This window comes from Aphelocoma coerulescens, chromosome 20 (assembly GCF_041296385.1).
Source record: "Aphelocoma coerulescens isolate FSJ_1873_10779 chromosome 20, UR_Acoe_1.0, whole genome shotgun sequence".
Classification (NCBI taxonomy): domain Eukaryota; kingdom Metazoa; phylum Chordata; class Aves; order Passeriformes; family Corvidae; genus Aphelocoma; species Aphelocoma coerulescens.
The window spans coordinates 9,297,646-9,315,066 of record NC_091033.1 but is presented as its reverse complement, the minus strand read 5'-3'; the positions used below and the strand labels follow the sequence as shown (position 1 = coordinate 9,315,066).

General features: G+C 48.8%; 1 protein-coding gene across 3 annotated transcripts; it reads right to left on the bottom strand.

Moving 5' to 3' along the window:
- Positions 1-1,736: 1,736 nt before the first annotated feature.
- On the bottom strand, positions 1,737-17,076 carry TCEA2 (transcription elongation factor A2). Of its 3 annotated transcripts, none has more exons than XM_069033917.1 (10): positions 16,886-17,076; positions 14,420-14,482; positions 13,673-13,778; positions 12,491-12,581; positions 7,308-7,441; positions 5,841-5,897; positions 4,984-5,138; positions 4,480-4,626; positions 2,573-2,644; positions 1,737-2,035 (listed from the first exon to the last, which is right to left on the bottom strand). In XM_069033917.1, the coding sequence occupies exons 1-10, from the start codon at positions 16,952-16,954 to the stop codon at positions 2,027-2,029; spliced, it is 903 nt and encodes a 300-aa protein (XP_068890018.1). In that variant the 5' UTR covers positions 16,955-17,076; the 3' UTR covers positions 1,737-2,026. The 3 variants fall into 3 exon arrangements, with proteins under 3 accessions (XP_068890018.1, XP_068890019.1, XP_068890017.1); XM_069033918.1 differs by lacking the exon at positions 16,886-17,076 and adding an exon at positions 15,422-15,573; XM_069033916.1 differs by lacking the exon at positions 1,737-2,035 and having other exon boundaries at positions 2,528-2,644.
- Between the last annotated feature and the right edge of the window lie 345 nt (positions 17,077-17,421).

The following is a 17,421-nucleotide window of genomic DNA, read 5'->3' as shown; positions in this document are numbered from 1 at the left end:
CAGAGCCCCTCCACACACCACAGAGGCCTCAGCACAGGGAAGACCCCACTGCCACCACATAATCTAGCTTCTCTCTTGCTCCCAATCCCTTTTCAACACCTTACAAAGCAAATCTTTACTTCTGAAACACCTCTTTACCCAGGGTGCTTCCCCTCCCTGGCTCTCCTTGGTTTTACCCCAGAAAATGGCACTGTAAAATGACATGGTTCTTTTCCCAAACTCCTGCTTGGGACTCTCGGTACCTAATTCAGGATTGTCAGAAGGCTGTACACAAGCTCAGCTCTGCTCCTCACAGGAACACAAGAAGAAAGGCAAGAGGCACTGGTAAAGAGCTGGCTCCCTTTCCCAGCACATGAGCCAGTGCCATGGTCAGTGTGGGTTTCAGATCCTGAAGCTTTTTTTTCGGCATCACTGCGAGGACACTGCTCCCTACTAAGCCTGGTTTGAATAATCCCATTCACCACAAGACTCGTGAGGCTTAAAGGAGTTGTCAGCGTCTTTGAATATTTTCCTTCTTGGGAGACTTGGCTGCACCCTGTGAAGTGAAAGCCCTGAGCGAAGGATGCTGGTGGGATCCCTGCCTCCGGAGCTGCAAAGCCCTCAAAGGGGCTGGGAGCACGTTTTCCGCTGCTTTCATGTGGCTGCTAACTCCTCTCCAAACATCTCCGAGGTCTCTGCTCAATGTCTGCTGTCTGGCATGCTGGGAAGCCAGTGGAAATACTTGTTTTTCACTCTGGAAGAGGGAAGCGATGCCATGAGAGATGTGACTGCAAATGCTCCTGCCCTGCTCGTCAGCACAAGAGCTGCAGGGCACAGCCCTGCTCCTGGGCAGCCTCAGACCCAGAGGCCTGGCTGGGCTCCCCCAAATGCTGCATCACCCCAGTTAAAGGCTATGAAAAGGAAAGAACAGGGATTTTAAGTCTAACTGAAAGCTGTTGTGAGCTCAGATGGAATTTCCCCACCAGGTTTTAATTAGCTCCCAGAAGGAGCCTGATTCTGCAGATCTCCTTCACAGGGTCAGATCTGCAGATGTGGCACCTGGGGCTGGCTTTGCTACAGGATCCTTTCCTTACCTGACCCCTTCCAAGCACCAGCTCTGAGCTCACTTCAAACCTCCTCCACTTCTACAGCTAAGTGCTAACAGCCCCCACCCATCCCTCTAGCCCTTACCTTCTCCAGATCCAAGCCTCTGGAAAATTTCCTGTATTTGCAGCATTTTCCCTCCTCCTGAGCCTCTCCAGCAAGCCCCTCTGAAACTCCAGGCTGTTTTTCAGCTGTCAAGCTACAAGCAGAGCACAAACAGGAAAGTGCCTGGGACTCCCTTTGAACAGTTTGGGGTGCAATTTCTGTGGCGATGCCACCCTGCTTTCAATCTCTTACAACCTGGGCAGTACATTCTTATCTTTGCAGCAGCCAATGCTGTTGGCATTTAAAGGCTCAAGATGCCAAGGAATCAGTGCAAAATCCAGTGAATGCTGCCAAGATGGAAAGCAACATCTGATCTGTACCCCAAAAACTGTGTCCTGTCAACAGTACTGCCCACCCCGCTGCCCCAGGGCTTGGCCCAGTGGTTGAGATTCCATGAGGTGACAGGAACAAGCCTTCATGCACCGAGGGTGTGCCTACAAGACATATCTCACTTTCTACTGCTCCAGGCATTATTCAGTCCTCATCCACCTGGACACGGACCGCCTGTCAAGTTCCCATGCTGGAAAAACAAAGGGCTGCACACACAGTTGAAATAAAAGTCAGAAACTGACAAAAATGTTTAATATTAGTTTTGAAGAGAAAGTGACCGTACTCGCTTAGATGAGAAAGTAATGACTGGGTGTGTTTAGTGAGCTCTCCTGCCAACCTGTCAGCTCAGGGCTGTGGCTCTCTGCGAGGCCCAGGCCTCCCTGCTGCTGCTCTCAGCGTGTGACAATGCAAACTCACTGGGACACAAAACACAATTGCCGTGGGAGCCGGCGTGCGGAGGCTGCGCTCGGGTCTGCATTTGGCTGCCGCTCTTGGGCCATGGCACATGTCAGCAGAACTGCAAGAGAAAGGAGTTTAAACCCCAATTAGAAACTTCACTGCAGAAGAAGGTAAGGATCCAGGTGTGGGCTTGTTTCAAAAGCTGGCAAGGGCTTGGGGTTTCTCAGAAGCAGGGGCCAAAGGGAGCTCCCATGTGAATCTCTCGGCTTTGGCACCATTTCTGCTTGCCACTGATCAGGAGATTTCTGCTCAACCCTGAGCTCTGTGCACAGCATGAAAGACCAGTTTTGAAACCCTGAACATCATCACCACTATCCCTCAGAGAGCAGAGGCAGCATGGAAAGCACTGTGAAGCAGGTTATGGACGAAGGGTATGAGGACAGAGCAGGGTATGTGGAAGTGAGACTTGACCCCAGCTGATCTGCAGAGATGGGATGAACCCAGGAGCTCTTGCCTCTGTGCTGAGAGGAAAGATCGCTCTCTAGAGCCAGTGAGGGTTTGGCAAGCCCGTCTGAACAGCAGCCAAGTGCCTGCAGCATGGTGGGTGCAGCCACCCCAACACCCCTCAGTGCCAGCAACAGCCCTGGTGCGCTACCTTCCAGCGATTCCCACACTCGTTGCACACGACAAAGGTGGTCATGGGCTCATCGGAGCTGCGGGTCTGCACCTGCAGGGGACAGAAGGGAGGTGAGAGCTGAGCACCACACGTGGCCCTGTCCCTCTGGCCTCCAGGGATTCATGCTGGGCTCACAAAAATCAACGAGACTGAGGCTTGGGATGGCAAAAGGATCTTTCCAGTAAAATAAGTCTGGTGGTTGTGCTACACACAGATAATGCATCTGTACACACATCATGACCCTCTCCAGCCTGACATTACCTGAGTGACAAGTTTTGGGGCAGTAGATTTCCCTCCTCACCCAATCTGCTGCCCATTCCTTGCAGGTGACTCTGGCAGTGGACATACCCACACCCAATCCCTCCCCAAACTGTCCCCAGGAAGGGATGTGGCCAGCAGTGCCATGACAAACCCCTCAGTCCCAAGCCCATGCTCCACAGCAATGCATAAAAAAGCACTCAAGCCATTCCCATTTACAGACCAGTCCTATATCCTGGCCTCACAGGAACACACTCTGGGTTACCAGGTTCTGCACAGTTCCAGTCTGGTTTGTGTTTGAGCCATTAAGGAACTCTGATATTTAACCCAGATGTGATTGCTGCCTCTGACTGGCTCTTGCCAGAAACACATACTTTACTAAAAACCAGATTTTCGTGGCATTTGAATACCACAAGGCAGATCTAGACTGAAAACACTGGTACTCCCTACACTAGTTAGGCAGAACTGTGCCGAGGGGTGATTATGATGATCTACATGTGTAATTACCCAATGTGCAAGAGTCACAGTATTTGCATGATGCAAATTAACCATTTTTGCAAGAATAGTGGATAGCTAAAGTCTGTAATTCTCCCCCTTTACTGCCTGCTTCCAGCATGCTCATAAATGCCAGTTCATCTACTTGGGATGAACTTACAACATCTCATCACCCACTAGTGATTTCACTAGAAAACAAATCAAAATACAGAAAACCTCCTGATATTTCTATTTAGAAGACACTGTTGTCTCCTGCTCAAATTCCAGGCAGTCAAACTCCAGTCCACTACAGGTGGAGACAGTCCCATGTGCTGGGACAGCCCAGGAATGCTTACAGGGAGCACTGTGGGATGCAAGGCTGCTGCTGAGCCAAAGGAAACTCCCTGGTCAGATTCCTGGATCTCCTCCTCTTTCCATGTGTTTGTATGTCAAGTCCAAGCAGATGCAGCAGTCTCACCCGGCACTTGCACACGCAGTTTGTGCGCAGTCACTCAGCAGCAATCTGGTGGCTGCTGGTGCATTTTTGGGTATCTGCACATTCTAAACCAGTGACTCACAGCAAAGGCACATTTATCTCCAGATGCCTGGCACGAACATGTGAGCTAAAAAGCACTGGTAATGCACAAGGCTTCCAGCAGCTGGCCATGGGGGAAAAAAAAATCCTCTGTCTGCTCACATCACAGCTTTATTTATTCCTTTTGTTTCACCCATTTCATGCTATTTGAATTTAAATAAGTTGGGACTTATCCAGCTGCAGGTTATCTATATTCTTAATTTGTACTTTTAATACCATCAACATATCTGACTCAGTTTCTGCAGCCTCTCCTCTATACTACCCACTCCTTTCTTGTCTGAATCCCAGCATTCCCAGCACCTGCTTTCAGTGTAGAGCACTGCTGCACTTTTGAAAGCTTCCTTAGTGCTGCACAACTCCTGCTCCTGTACAACTGAGCCAAAGAGTTACACAAGCTCACGGAAACGTGCAAAAGTACATTTTAGACAGCCTCGAGTGTTTTCTGTCCACCAGTAGCAAAATTTGTGCTGTGCTGTAGGGCCTGTCACGGAGCAGTGAGCTCATGAACGTGACGGATCGTGTCCTGTGCAGAGGCCAAGACAGGAGCAGGAAAACCAACCTGGGTGTAGGTGCAGTTCTTCTTCTTGCATTTCCCACAGGTGAAGAGGTCAGTCTGTGTCCCTCCTGTCTTGGCCATCTGATGCTCCCGGATTGCTTCTTTTGTCATGGCTTTCCTGATCTCTTTCAGCTCATTACTGGCCATTTCCTTTCAAAAAAAAAAAAAAAAAAAAAAAAGGCAATAAAATCACATCTGCCCAGTTTTACTACCACACCCACTACCGTGGAAACAGCCAACAGGACAGGGCAGCCAGACAGATGGGCATTAAGACAGAAAGCCTGTTCCAATTCTGGTTTCTGCTTTATACCCAGAGCCTCAAGATGATGTAAAGGCCCAACAAACCACTCTCCACACTGCAAATGCCATCACTAGCATACTCCATGCACTCTGGCAGCAGCTACTGAGAAATCTGCAACCCTGGCAGCAGCCCAGCCCTTTGCCTCCAGCTAAGCCTCAGGACACATCCCTTCTGAGAAGCAAACCCTGCTCCTCAGGCTCCCTCACCTCCGAGGTCATCACCGCGATCTGCTCAGGGGTGATGGCCCCACACAGCACGTTCTTTTTCAGCTCAGGATTTTTGGAGTCCTTCAGGTTGGAGATGCGGCTCCTCACGCGGTTTTTGTATTTCATGTCAGTGTTCTTGACATCCTGGTAGATGCGTAAAGGCAGTCAAGGAGCCTGCAAGCAACCCAGAGGCATCAAGCACTTCCCAGCCACCCATGAAGAGCAGGGAGTGTCATCCACTGCCAGGATGGAGATGCTGGGACCCAACAGCAGCATGTGCTCTGAGAGGTCAGTGCTGGATTTAAAAGCAGGTTTATACAATCCCGAAATCCAGGGGTTTCCAGCTTGGGCTTTTTCACTGTGCTGGAAATATTCAGCTATGCTCAGGTTCTACAATCTGCCCTTTCTCTCAGCAAGGCAGCCACAAACCCCTCCACTGGGAAAACCCAGCTGTACCTCCAACCCCACAGTTCCCAAACGAAGCAAACTCCTGGCTTATCTCACATCAACATGGAACTTGATCCTCATTGCTCCATCCCTTCCATTGCTTTTGTCTAGATCCACACACTCTCCTCCAACAGGGACCACAGGAAGTTGCATGTATTTGGAAGAAGAATCAAAAACAGGAAACAGCACTCTGATGGGAAGGACAAACTAGGGATTACAGCTCCCAACTCCACACTGGTAGTTCCTTAGTGACCCAGGACTCGGCCAATCAGAGCTGGAACCAGATCCAGAACCCTGACAAGCTGCAGCAGAACATTTATGCACAGACAGTCCCATTTTTCCTTTGAGCACATGGATTTCACTGCTGGAGGCATGCAGGCCCTTGAGGAAGCACTGTACAGCAAGGATATACTCTTCAATCTGGGCTGCTATGTGCTCGCAGTCGGCGCCGATGGCGATGTAGTCGTCTGTAAGACAGCAGAGACAGGAGCTCAGTGGCTTCCAACCGGGCCAGGGCTCCCCAGGCTCAGTATTTCTGAGCTACAAACCTGGACAGTTTGCTGTTCTGATTCACATGCTCTTCCCATCAAATAGCATCTTGGCCTTTGCTCTTGCTACTCTCTGACCCTTTGGAAAAGGGCAGTGATGAAAATAGATTAATCCAGCCAGTCTGTGCCCTGTGCCTCTCTGAGATACGGACTCCATGAGACAAAGCTAACAACAGCCTTGGCCCAAGAACTTAAGTTTTCCAATATATTCCTAATATAATTGAAATCCAACATACATAGGCAGGAATTGAGTTTCATCAGATATTCACCTCAATGAGAAGTAACTCAGACCAGTCATCTGGGACTGTCTGGAGGTGTGCAGCATCAGGATCAAGCCTTCCTTTCTCATCTCACCTCAGGACTGCCTGCTCCTCCCCTCTTCTCCTACACACCAGTTAAACAGCACCATATAAAGTGCATAGCTGCCACAGATTTGGACAGCCAGTATGGTAACCAATACCATAAAGCAGGAAAGGTAGGGCACAGCTGAGCTTAGGGAAAGGCTCAAGGGAACTCCTTCCAAGATTTCATATGGAAAGGGTTTTTGTAAGAGCTGTGCAGAGCATTTAATGCAGCACATAAACACATGCACAAGAAGGCTAGAAATAAAGACCTCATGAACTTCTCCATCTGTCATCTACATTCCTTGGCTCCAAATTAATAAGACTCTGCAGTGCTTAGACCCCAATTTTTTAAAGGGATCTGCAATGTGGACACAACCAGATGCTCAAACTTCCAGAGATGCTGAACACCTGCAGTTGCCTCTCACTTGAGATGGCACAGTCAGAATGCAAGAGGGACCTGTTCCACCCCAGATCCAGAGGACCACGATATTTAAGGAGCTCCTGTCTAAAAAGGCAGCAGAGTCTGACAGCAGATGCTGACTGGAATAAGCACCATTCCTACAAAGTCCATGTACCAAGTTACAGCTTCACTTTGTGCCCCAAGCGTGACAGGGAAGACAACAATCAGAAAAGACCTAGAAAGTGAAGCAAATCCCTGCACACCTGAAAGATTAAATTTCTTCACAGACCACCCTGTGTTGCAGAGCAGAAGACCCCAAGTCATCCCATGTTCTTATCAGCCATTGCCTGACACATTGTCATGCCTCCAGCTCAAGCCAGGTCCCTGTGTGTCTGAAAACGCTGCAACGGCAGCCAGTTCATCAAAGGGGTGACCAGTGGCTAGACTGAGCTGCTGGCAATAACCATTTGACAAGGCTGCTCCAGAACACTGTGCCTAAGCTGAGCTTGCATTGACAGTCTCTGTCAGAATGCTCCAGGAGCTGTGAAGCACTTGAGGCAATGCAGGGCTTCCCCCAGCACTTACCATCAGCCTGCAGAGCTGCTGTCAGCATCTCCCTGCATTTGTTGCGCACAGCGTCGCAGGTGATGGGGGCCGGAGGGAAGGTGGTGATTTTGGGGGTGGTCGGAGTCTTTGGAGGCTCCTGCCTTTTGTTGGAGCTAAAAGAAAAACTTCACCTGTCAGAATGTCTCAGTTTGGGCCACTGAGAGCAGAGAAGGGAGCAGCAGGTATGTGGCCAAGCATCCTGTTAATCGTAATACAAAACCAGTCAGAACACAGTGCAAAGTCATTGTCCCAAATCAGCACAGAGCACAACACAGCGGCCAACGCCCTCAGCCCAGACACCAGCTCTCCTGTGGACACTGCTGGCTGCCAGCAGAGGTTTAATTCATGAACAACCCTGCCAACCATCCTGTGTTATTCAACACATATCAGCTGCTGCACCACTGGGCATCAAGTGAAAACATTACTGTTGGACACCACCGGTAACCCAAATACACTCAGGACATCTGAGACCATCAGCACCCTCACTTTGGCAGTGCAGATTCATGGTGCTTCTTTCCTCTTTAACTTTGCAGGACACCAAGTCCATAACTGCTCCCAGCAGAAAGCAAGCAGAAAGCTCCAGAAGAAGGAGCTGCTGTGCTAAGGAAAAGAAAGAAAAGGACAGAAAATGGCTCCCTCAGCTTTGATATTTAAAAAACACCACCAACAAAGTGTAGCACATAAAAGGTTCTTCCTTTTTCCTGTAATCTGAGCAAGACTCTGATTACTCATCTCACAGAAAAGCACCTCTACACAGCTCACACACAGCTCACAGAGGTGCCAGGCTAGCAAAGGACTAAGAAATACTGCTTTGCTCTCAAAAATAACTCCATTTCCACCTGCAAGCAATCACAGGCACGGGAATGCAAACACCTGCCTGCTGTGGCTGACTCAGTCAAGTCACCTGCCAGGGGAGCTGGATGGAGACCTGCCTGCACAACCAGCACATGATGTGGGCAGGCTGAGTCACTGCTGCGGGGTCTGCATGCAGAGAAGGAACCTCACTGAGCAGTTCAGCTGCCTGTGTACCCAGAAAGCCTAACATCTGCACACGGAGTTAGTCAGCCCTGCAAATACTGCTGCTAAAAGATCTGGGCTAGTATGATTCACAGATGATTTTCTAGAGCTTTGTTCTCCCCCCTAAATCTAGGCAGCAGAACAGCAATATTTTTTCAGAAGAGATTGCTCTGGCTTCGGTGATTGGGCTGTAAAATTCCCTGTATTTACGGCCAATGCCTGGTACCATTATTGCACAAAGAGACAGCAAGAGAAAAAAAGAGAAATCTCCGTATTTCACCCATGCCATGCTGGCAATATCTCCTTGAAGATCCAAGTGGCTTGACAATTTTTGTTAAGCTGGGTCACTACTGCCAGTTCTTTGCCATCAAAAATAAATTTGTTATGAACAAGCACTTCCACTACGCTGTCCTGGAAGAGATTAGTCAGCCTACAAAAAAAACAGCACTAAGCTGGAAATCTTCTGAATCTGCTGCTGCACAAACTGAGCCAGACAACTTTAGGGACTTATCCTGGGAGCTCCTGTGACTAAGGTCATATCCAGTCTGGCTCAAATCCCACAGATCACCACTGGGGCTACTGGATTTCCACGGTTCAGAACCTCACCAAGCCCTTTTCAGAAGCATCCACCAGTGAAACTTCAGCAAATTGTTCAGGTCAAACCAAAGCAGAACTTTGATTTCTTGCTCAGATGAAGGAGATGATGCACCCTCTGAGGGAGATTGTACTGTGAGCCCACTGTGTTTCTCTTTCAGCAGTAGCTGAATAAAACCCCTTTTTACCAGCTGGTTTTACTGGTCAGCACTGCAGGAGCCTATTAAGGAACAGATTTGTGTCCAAGCAGCTCAAAACATTCAATAGGATTTACACTGCACATGTTACAAAAAGAAGAAACAATTTAGCCTGTAAATAATCCATTAGATGATGATTTTCTCCCATCTGGAACGTAGAAACTGCCATCAGGTACTTTTGTGCTTAAGAAGCTACATACAAATCACAGGCAGCACTCATGGGGGTGTATATACCAGAGCATACACTAAGGAATAACCCATAATTCAGGAATAACCCATCTAAAACATCACAGCTTCTCATGCTGCATAAAATAGTTTGGAAAAATTAGACTTCCCAAAGGACAAAGGCAAAAGGCCGAGAGAACATACTTACAGTAAAAGGAAGGACTGAAGGAATATGGGTGGCTTGTGGCAAGGGAAACTTAAAGGAGACAAGTCCTGAAACTCCTTACAAAAGCAGATGGTAGGAAAAAAAAATCCACAGAAGGATGTAGAAATGGGTTTAGTAAGACAGGTTTTGATTGAGAGTAAGTTTTAAACTGTAAAGGTGAGTTATGAATTGGAAATACTGCCAAGGGCAGCTGTGGAAATACCTTGCCCTGAGGTCTTCTAGGGTTGTCAAGAGCTTGAAAAAAGCCTGTCAGGGATAGCTTGGGCAGAGGTTGTGCTGTGGTTGGAAGGGGCTGCAGGAGAAGTTTCCCTGAGAACTCTTCCAGAGTTAAATTTTGTGTCATTCTGCAAGCAACAAACAAAGGTCTCCCAGAGCAAAACCCCGTGTGTAAACTCAGTGACCTCAGTGTGAACTTAGAACCCTGACCTTCACTACAATGAGTCCTTAAAAACAGGTCTTCAAACCTGTATTTGCAGAGGCAATACTTGATTTTCAGGATGGTTCTATCTGCAAATGCTATAGACTCATATATTTAGATGTTTATTCCTTGGGGGTGGAAAAAAGCTCAACAAGATGCATGGCAGTCCCATTTCTGTTAGCTGATGAGGAAAGATACATGTGCCTGCACACACAGACATCAGATGAGAGCTGATCCCTCAAGAATTAGATGAAACAGACTTCTCAGCCATTCCAAAGACAGAAAATTATTTATTAAGGTTTAGAGGTTAGTTTATAAATAGAATAGTTGGGAAATAGAGCTCAAACACACCTAGAAGACTTATTTCAGGAAATCCTTGTGGTTCACACTGTTCCTGTTAAACAGGAGAAAGAGCTTGTAAATCTATCCAGGCAGCAAAAGTTTATACATAAAACAAGGCCATGCTGGAACAAAATGGCAGCAAAGCAGCAGTCAGGGACTGCAAGCAGAACTCAGGGCTGCACTGGAAGAAAATCCCACAGAAGAGCTAAATTCAGGTCACAGATCCAAAACCTCCTAATAAAGGCAGTTTAGAGAATCCTGGAAAAGAAAAACCTCATGCTGCCAGAGACAGAAACATTAGACACAGCCCATGAAAATGTACTACACTATGGGTCTGAAATTCTACAGAACAACAGAATATGCTTTGGATTAGAGTAATGCAGCATCTAAATTCACAGGTGCCAGCTCCACGCTGGCTGGCTCAGAGCCTTCAGGTCTTGCACTGATAGCTCCAGTCACTACACGGGGATTGCTACATCTCTGCTCCATAAAGTAAGACAAGTTTCAGGCCAAGACTTAGTCAAATATTTCTCCCTGACCAAAATGGAAGGCGTAGCCAAAATCTATCAGACTAAGAGGCTGAAATAGCTGAATACAAACTGATCTCTTTGGTGTCTTGACAGCAGCCTCATCTGAACCAGGTATCACACACTGAGCTACCAGTCTAACTCCAGTGCAGCCTCTGCTTCAAAGAACAGAGACTCTTCTCTTCTAATAAATTATTATTTTTTTAAAGGCAGATTAATAGTTCATTTTGCAGGACTGGATAAAAAGCATTCCTGTCTCTGGAAGAGAGCCTGGCTCAACAGACTGACACCAGGAGCTGGCCCCTGCTCCTGGTCTAGGCTACACTAATCCATTGGCTTCTGTTCATCCTTCACAGCCAAGGGGATGCTTTGCTAGTCAGAAGATGGAGGCTGAATACACGTAAAAAGCATCAAGGATTAAAAAACCCCACAAAACTGCAGTATCTGCAGCACATTGAGGCACAATGGAACATCAGCAGCACGAGCCAGACAGCTCCACTCCACATACCCCATAAGTGACAAAGCAAGAAGGCAGCAAGGAGGGGTTTTGCCTCTGCCTAGAGCCAAGATCGTGTTCTGAGTGAAATCCCACACAGATATACTTAGATCTGGACAGCCCTGGCTCCCATTCTGCACTGCATCACTGAACTCCATCCTGGCTGTGAAGTCTCCAAAGTCCTTCCATTGCAATATTTAGCAAATTCTTTTTCCCATTTTATGGAAGCGAGATAACCAAAGACACCGATCATTTAAAGTCATGGAGCTCAGCATCAGCAGCCTTCTCTCCATCAGCAGCTCTGTGTCGAGCTGCAAAGGCTCACCCTGAAGTGCCAAGCCTTGAGAGAGCTGAGCAAAAATAAAGAAGTGACAAGAAAGTGACCAACAAAGGCTACAAACACAGAAAATCCTGCAAGCCAGCAGGACTACAGCCTGAATACTCTAAATCTTCTGTCAAACTTGGGAAATTGGCTACATCCCTTAAGAGCCAAATCTAGGAAGCACACACCCTCCTGGGATCTGAGGCTGAGAGAAGTCTCTATAATAAAGCTTTAAATCCCATTTTTCCCCCTCCCCTTTGATCACTGTCTGCACTCAACAGCTGCAGTCACAGGCAGTGGAAACAGGATGCAGCATTGAAGGCATGGCAAGGAGCAAGCATGCAGCTGACCTGCCAGCTGAGGGACATCAACCACAGGGAAAAGGGGACTTCTGCTGGGATTTGTCAAGGACAAAGAAATGAAAGTTTTACTTTAGTAATGTATCAATCAATCCCATCCATCACTTGATACTGCAAAAGCCAAAAATGATCTTCATTCTAAGGAGTTCAAAGTTAGAAATGAACAAAAATGCATAAAAATGCAACATAAAAAAGAATAGAGGAATGTTCTACTACTAGAAAAAACAACACATAACCAAGAGTAAAAAAATTAAGTAAAATATGAATAAAATTTTAAAACTCACTAAAGTCACTGTATTTCTTAGATGTGTATTTCTGCATTACAGTTAATGAATAACACCACACAGATCAACCTTGAAGAAGAAACACTCCCAGTGTCTCTGACCAGGAATTTGACTACCCGAAATTCCTGACTCAGACACTTAAAAATTAAAGTAAGGTGCCTTACAAAAATTTAAATTCTCTAACAGTGTCCTCTTTGGTAAAAGGCAAGTATTACCTTTGGTCTCTTGAGTTACCAGTCTCCTTGGAGGAAGATGTTGGCAAAGACAGGCTTTTCTTTTTCTCCTCATTTTTTTCCTCAGAAGCATCTATGTTCAAAAGAGGAATCAGTTCAGAACTGGTTTTTATGCTACAGCCCTGCCTATATTCCTCAGTGTTGTCACACTACCCACTGTTGGCCTAAAGCAAGTCATTATTCTCCCAAAAAGAATCAGGAGAATATGCCTTTATGGCTTTCCAGCTTTCCAACAGACCTTCTCCTTGCCTCCAAGTAGAAGCTGATTCAAACAAAAGCTTTCCTCACCAAACTAGAGAGCAATCACCTCCCCTGCCTGGGAGATAAGCTTCTCACAAGACATGCCTCATCACAAAAGTTTCTTTCAGAGGCTGCTGAGCAGGGATTAAATCAAGTTCTCTCAAGCACCACTAAAAGCAGAATTTCCAGCCAACACCAGCTGAAGGGCCAGTACAGGCTGGTCCTTGTGGGAGTACAGCTGCTTCTGATTCCCAAGTGCTGCTGAAAGTCAACAGCACAACCCTGAACAGGACTTTCATGACACTGTAGAACAAGTCTGACCCAGAGGTAAACTGTCTGAGCCTAGCCAATACACACCCAACCTAATGAGGAGGTGACAATCCAGGCAGGACAGGAAAAGAGCCCTTTTAACACTCATCCAGCCTAGCAAGAAATGGGAGCCCATAACCAGGAAAGCCTCTCCAGCTGGAAACAGTCCATGTGAGTTTATCTACAAGGTGGTGAATTAAGATCCTTCTCCAACTCACCACCCAAAATGCATTCCAGCACTTCCCAGAGCTGTTGCACGAGGCTGACAGCACACATGGTGTTAATGCCACACAGAGCACAAGTGGGAGCAGAGGGTTCAGAGCACAGATATTGTTTCCACAAATAACATCACTCATTATTATGTGATGAGGTACAAGTTAATAGTCCTGAAGCTTTCAGTGCTCTTCCAAGGATGAGCTGGCTAAACAGGAGCTAAATCTAGGGGGATGCATGATAGGACACAGAACTCGAAAGACAGAGGGTGGAATTGTAAAGGCTGATTTGCTAGAATGTTTTATTCAGATGAAGAGATAAGCTCTCCCAAAAAACTCAGCCTCCCACTGAAGCCAGCTTCTTCACAAGCTGAATCTGACAGGAACATGCTGATTTCCTTACCTAGAAGTTTCTTCCAAGATTTGATGAGGGATTTGGCAAGTGATATCACTTCTTCATCTGTGCTCTGCTTCCTCAGTGCATTCACCGACATCCCAATGCGGGTGGACTGCAAAGGAACACCCCAGTGAATCACTCCAGAACAGATTCATTATTAGTTACTCACTGAAATCCCAAATAACCACGACAAAGTCCAAGCCACGACCAAGATGGGAGTATCCAAGGGCTTGCAGAACGATTCTCTGACCCTTACAACTTTGGAAGGTAAGAGATGACACTCTCCAGCTTCCACAACTGAACAGAAGACACATCCAATCACCCACAAATCCCCTCCCTACACACTTATAAGTGTGAAGCTTAGAGTGAAAAACTTACAAGCTTAGAGTGAAAAACTCCAAGATGCATCACAACCTCCAAATTGTAATTCTGCTCACTCCTCCCCAGTGTCCTGAACATCACCATTACAAAGAACTTCCCCCACGACTGCCCTCTGTGTTTGCTACTTTAACCCAGTCTTTCCTCTTTTTGCAGCCTAAAAACAAGATTTGAGCAGTTACACACATGGTGACCCAGAGCTGTTTAACTGCCAGTCCAAAACCCAACTTCAGCACTATTTTATTTGATTTAATGTTTATTTTGATGCTTTGCATGAGGGAAGAAGTGTGAGGAAATCTATTAAGGTTTTTTAGACAACATTTTGAACTCATCCAGATGCAGACTTCAGCTTTTTACCATAACTGTGCAACTCACCTGCAGTAAATCCAAAGTCATAGGCATGCTTTTCAGTTCCTTCAGTAAATCCATTGCACCTTCCTGGGGTGGAAAACAGAAAGAGAATGAGTGCCTCAGCTTTTAGTAAAGAAATTCAACAGCTTGGGGATAGACACAGAAAGTTGAATTCAAAGCGAAAAACACCAACAAGCATTCCCTGAAATATCAGCAAGCTCACTGCTGGTGTTGCTGTTCCAGAAGGACAGTAGATCCTGCAACCTGAAGGCACCTGAATTATTGGAATGACCAAAACAGAAGACCACTGGAGTGCTACAGGTTTTTGCCCGTGTATGGTACAAGTGCAGCATCAGTTTATTGTTCTCACCTGGCAAGCTGAACATTTTTAACACCTGAAAAACACACTGAATCACAACTGTCAGTGACTCCATGTAGCTGTTTCCTAGTTTTCATATTAATACCCCACTCTGCTCAGGACAAGAGACCAGGAGCAAAGCCAGCAAGCTGTGATGCTGAAGAGTTGATCACTTGAAACTTGTTCTGTGATGTTTCCTTACCCCATCCATGAACCCAGGACCAAAGAAAATCTGACTAGGAATCTGTAGATACCTAAAACTGGCAGTCACTCAGAGAATTGGAAATTACTTGTCTCCCTCTAGCAGATCCCAGCCTGGCGTAGGCCTGTCTCCATTCAGCTGGCTCTTTCCTCCCAACCCCCTTCCCTCAAACAAGGCTTCCAGTGTTCACATTTAGCAGCTCATTTACAACACCGACCACTCCAAGCCCAGTTGCAGCTCAAGGCCCGCACAGCCACCACTGTAGGGAAGCGAAGCCGCCTGCACTGACAGCCCTGTCCTCACATCCCGTCCTCCCTATGCAGAAGGGCTGCTTCCGACTCATCCCAGGAAGCAATCCAGCTGCAATCCACCCTACAGAACAGATGCCAAAATCAAAGCAGAGTCAAAGCTTTCAGCGTGCACACAAGCAACTCACACCAGCATAAACCACACACATTTACCGTACCCAGAACGACTGACTTCCCCCTCAGGCAGTTTCACACCTTTCCGTTCCTCCAGCCCTGAACACACAAAGTGACCCGGTGATTCCTAACTCCAAATGGAGTCATTTAGCACAATGGCAGCAAATGAGGATCCACGAAAAAACTAGAGCAACAAACAGGTACTCCAGGAAACTGTCCTGCAGGAAGAGTTCTCAGATTAGCCAACACACAACATGCTGCTGTTCAGCACCATCTCAAACGCCAGCCAAGAAACGTTGCATACCCCTCATGTAAGAAGCTGCCTCTTTCCCAATGAAGCTGGAAGTAAATTCTGCAAAGTTGTTCCTTTCCTATTTCAACACTGGTGCAGAAAACCTGCCGCCAACGAGAAGAGGCATCACAGGCTGCACTTTAGCCCAAACACGCTTCCCTGGGTTGCTTCAACAGTGACACGAGTGACAGTGCTCGCCCTACCCACAGATGGCAGGGCCAGCCCAACATCCAAAAGTTCATGTGATAACTGCACCCAGCATTCCACCACACGAATATCACACTCCTCTAATCCCTTCCCCTCCTCGCCCATCATCTCCCACTCCCCACAGCTCTTCCCAGCCCCCAAATCCCTCTCCCCCACCCCAAACACAGATGAACAGCCTACCTCCATCACAGATCCTTGACAGCATTCTGCCTCTGCACTTGCATATGACACTGTGTTCCTACAAGCACTGATATATCCCATTAAGCTGGAAAATACCGGCTACTGTCCCCCCAGGCTGTCACACGGGTCACAGCACACCCTGCGAGACTCCCCGAGTGCCGACAGCAGCTTGGCCAGCCCTCCACACTCCAGAGGCCACGCCACGGGAGTGAGCTGTAGTGCCGGTATGGGATGGAGATGCAGGAAGCAAATCCATCAGCACCGGGGTCTTCCCCGAGGGCAAACTGGAGTCCCAGGCCGGTGCTGGTGGGCACTCCCCTTCCAAAGGGCTCCCAACGGGACAGGAGAGAAGGGCTGAGGATGCTCTCCAGGAGGAGAACACCGTGCAGGCAGCACAGGGCCAGCCCCGGAGTGCTGAGATGTGCGCCGGGGGGGCTCAGTATGGGGACTGGGGGTTCCCACAGCACCCAAGGGGCACATGGGGCTGCCCGCCCAATAACTGGCGGTGGGTGGATCGCACACCTCCGCAAAGGATGGGGAAGGGAGAAGGGTCTGGGTCTGGGAGAGAGAAACCCACTTTAATGGGAAGAGCCTCTGCTCCAGCACGATGTAATGACCGGGGCGGCACTGAAAGAGAGGCCCCCAAAATGGGGACTGGGGAGGGGGAGGCCCCTCACAGCGGGCACCGAGGGAGAGGTGGAGGTCCACCAGCACGGCAGCGAGGAGGGGCCCTGCGGAGAGCGGGGCCGCGTCCGCCAGACAAGAGCCCGGGGCAGGGGGCGGCCCCCCACCCCAACCGGGCTGCGGGGGCCCTGCCGCCGCCACTCACCGCGTTCTTCTTGGCCACCATCTTGTCCAGGCGCCTGGCGATGCGCACGATCTCGTCCTCCCCGCCCATCGCGCCGCTCCCCGGGATCGGTGCCGGGGCCGGACGGGGGTCCGGGCGGGGGGAGCTGCGGTCGGTGCCCGGTGCCCACCTCAGCCCCCGGTGCCGCAGTCAGGGCGGGCGAGCACGGGACACGACGGGAGTTGTAGTCCTCGGGGCGCCGGCGCCACCCGCCGCCTGCCGGAGCGCAGCCCACGGGCGGGACTTCATCTCCCAGCGTGCCCCGCGCCCGCCCCGCGCAGTGCCGCCTGGCCGCCGGGGGCGCTGTGGGGGCTGCGGTTCACCCCGCGGAGGGGGCTCGGAGCGGTGCCGGGGCTGAGGGACCCCCGGCCCCCGCCCGCGGGGCTGTGCCCGGACACGGCAGGAACAGCCGCGTCCCAAACTGCTGCCGCGGGTCCGGAGGAGGCCACGGCGATCATGAGCACCTCTGCAGTGGAGACAGGCTGAGAGCTGCCGGATTCAGCCGGGAGAAGAGAATG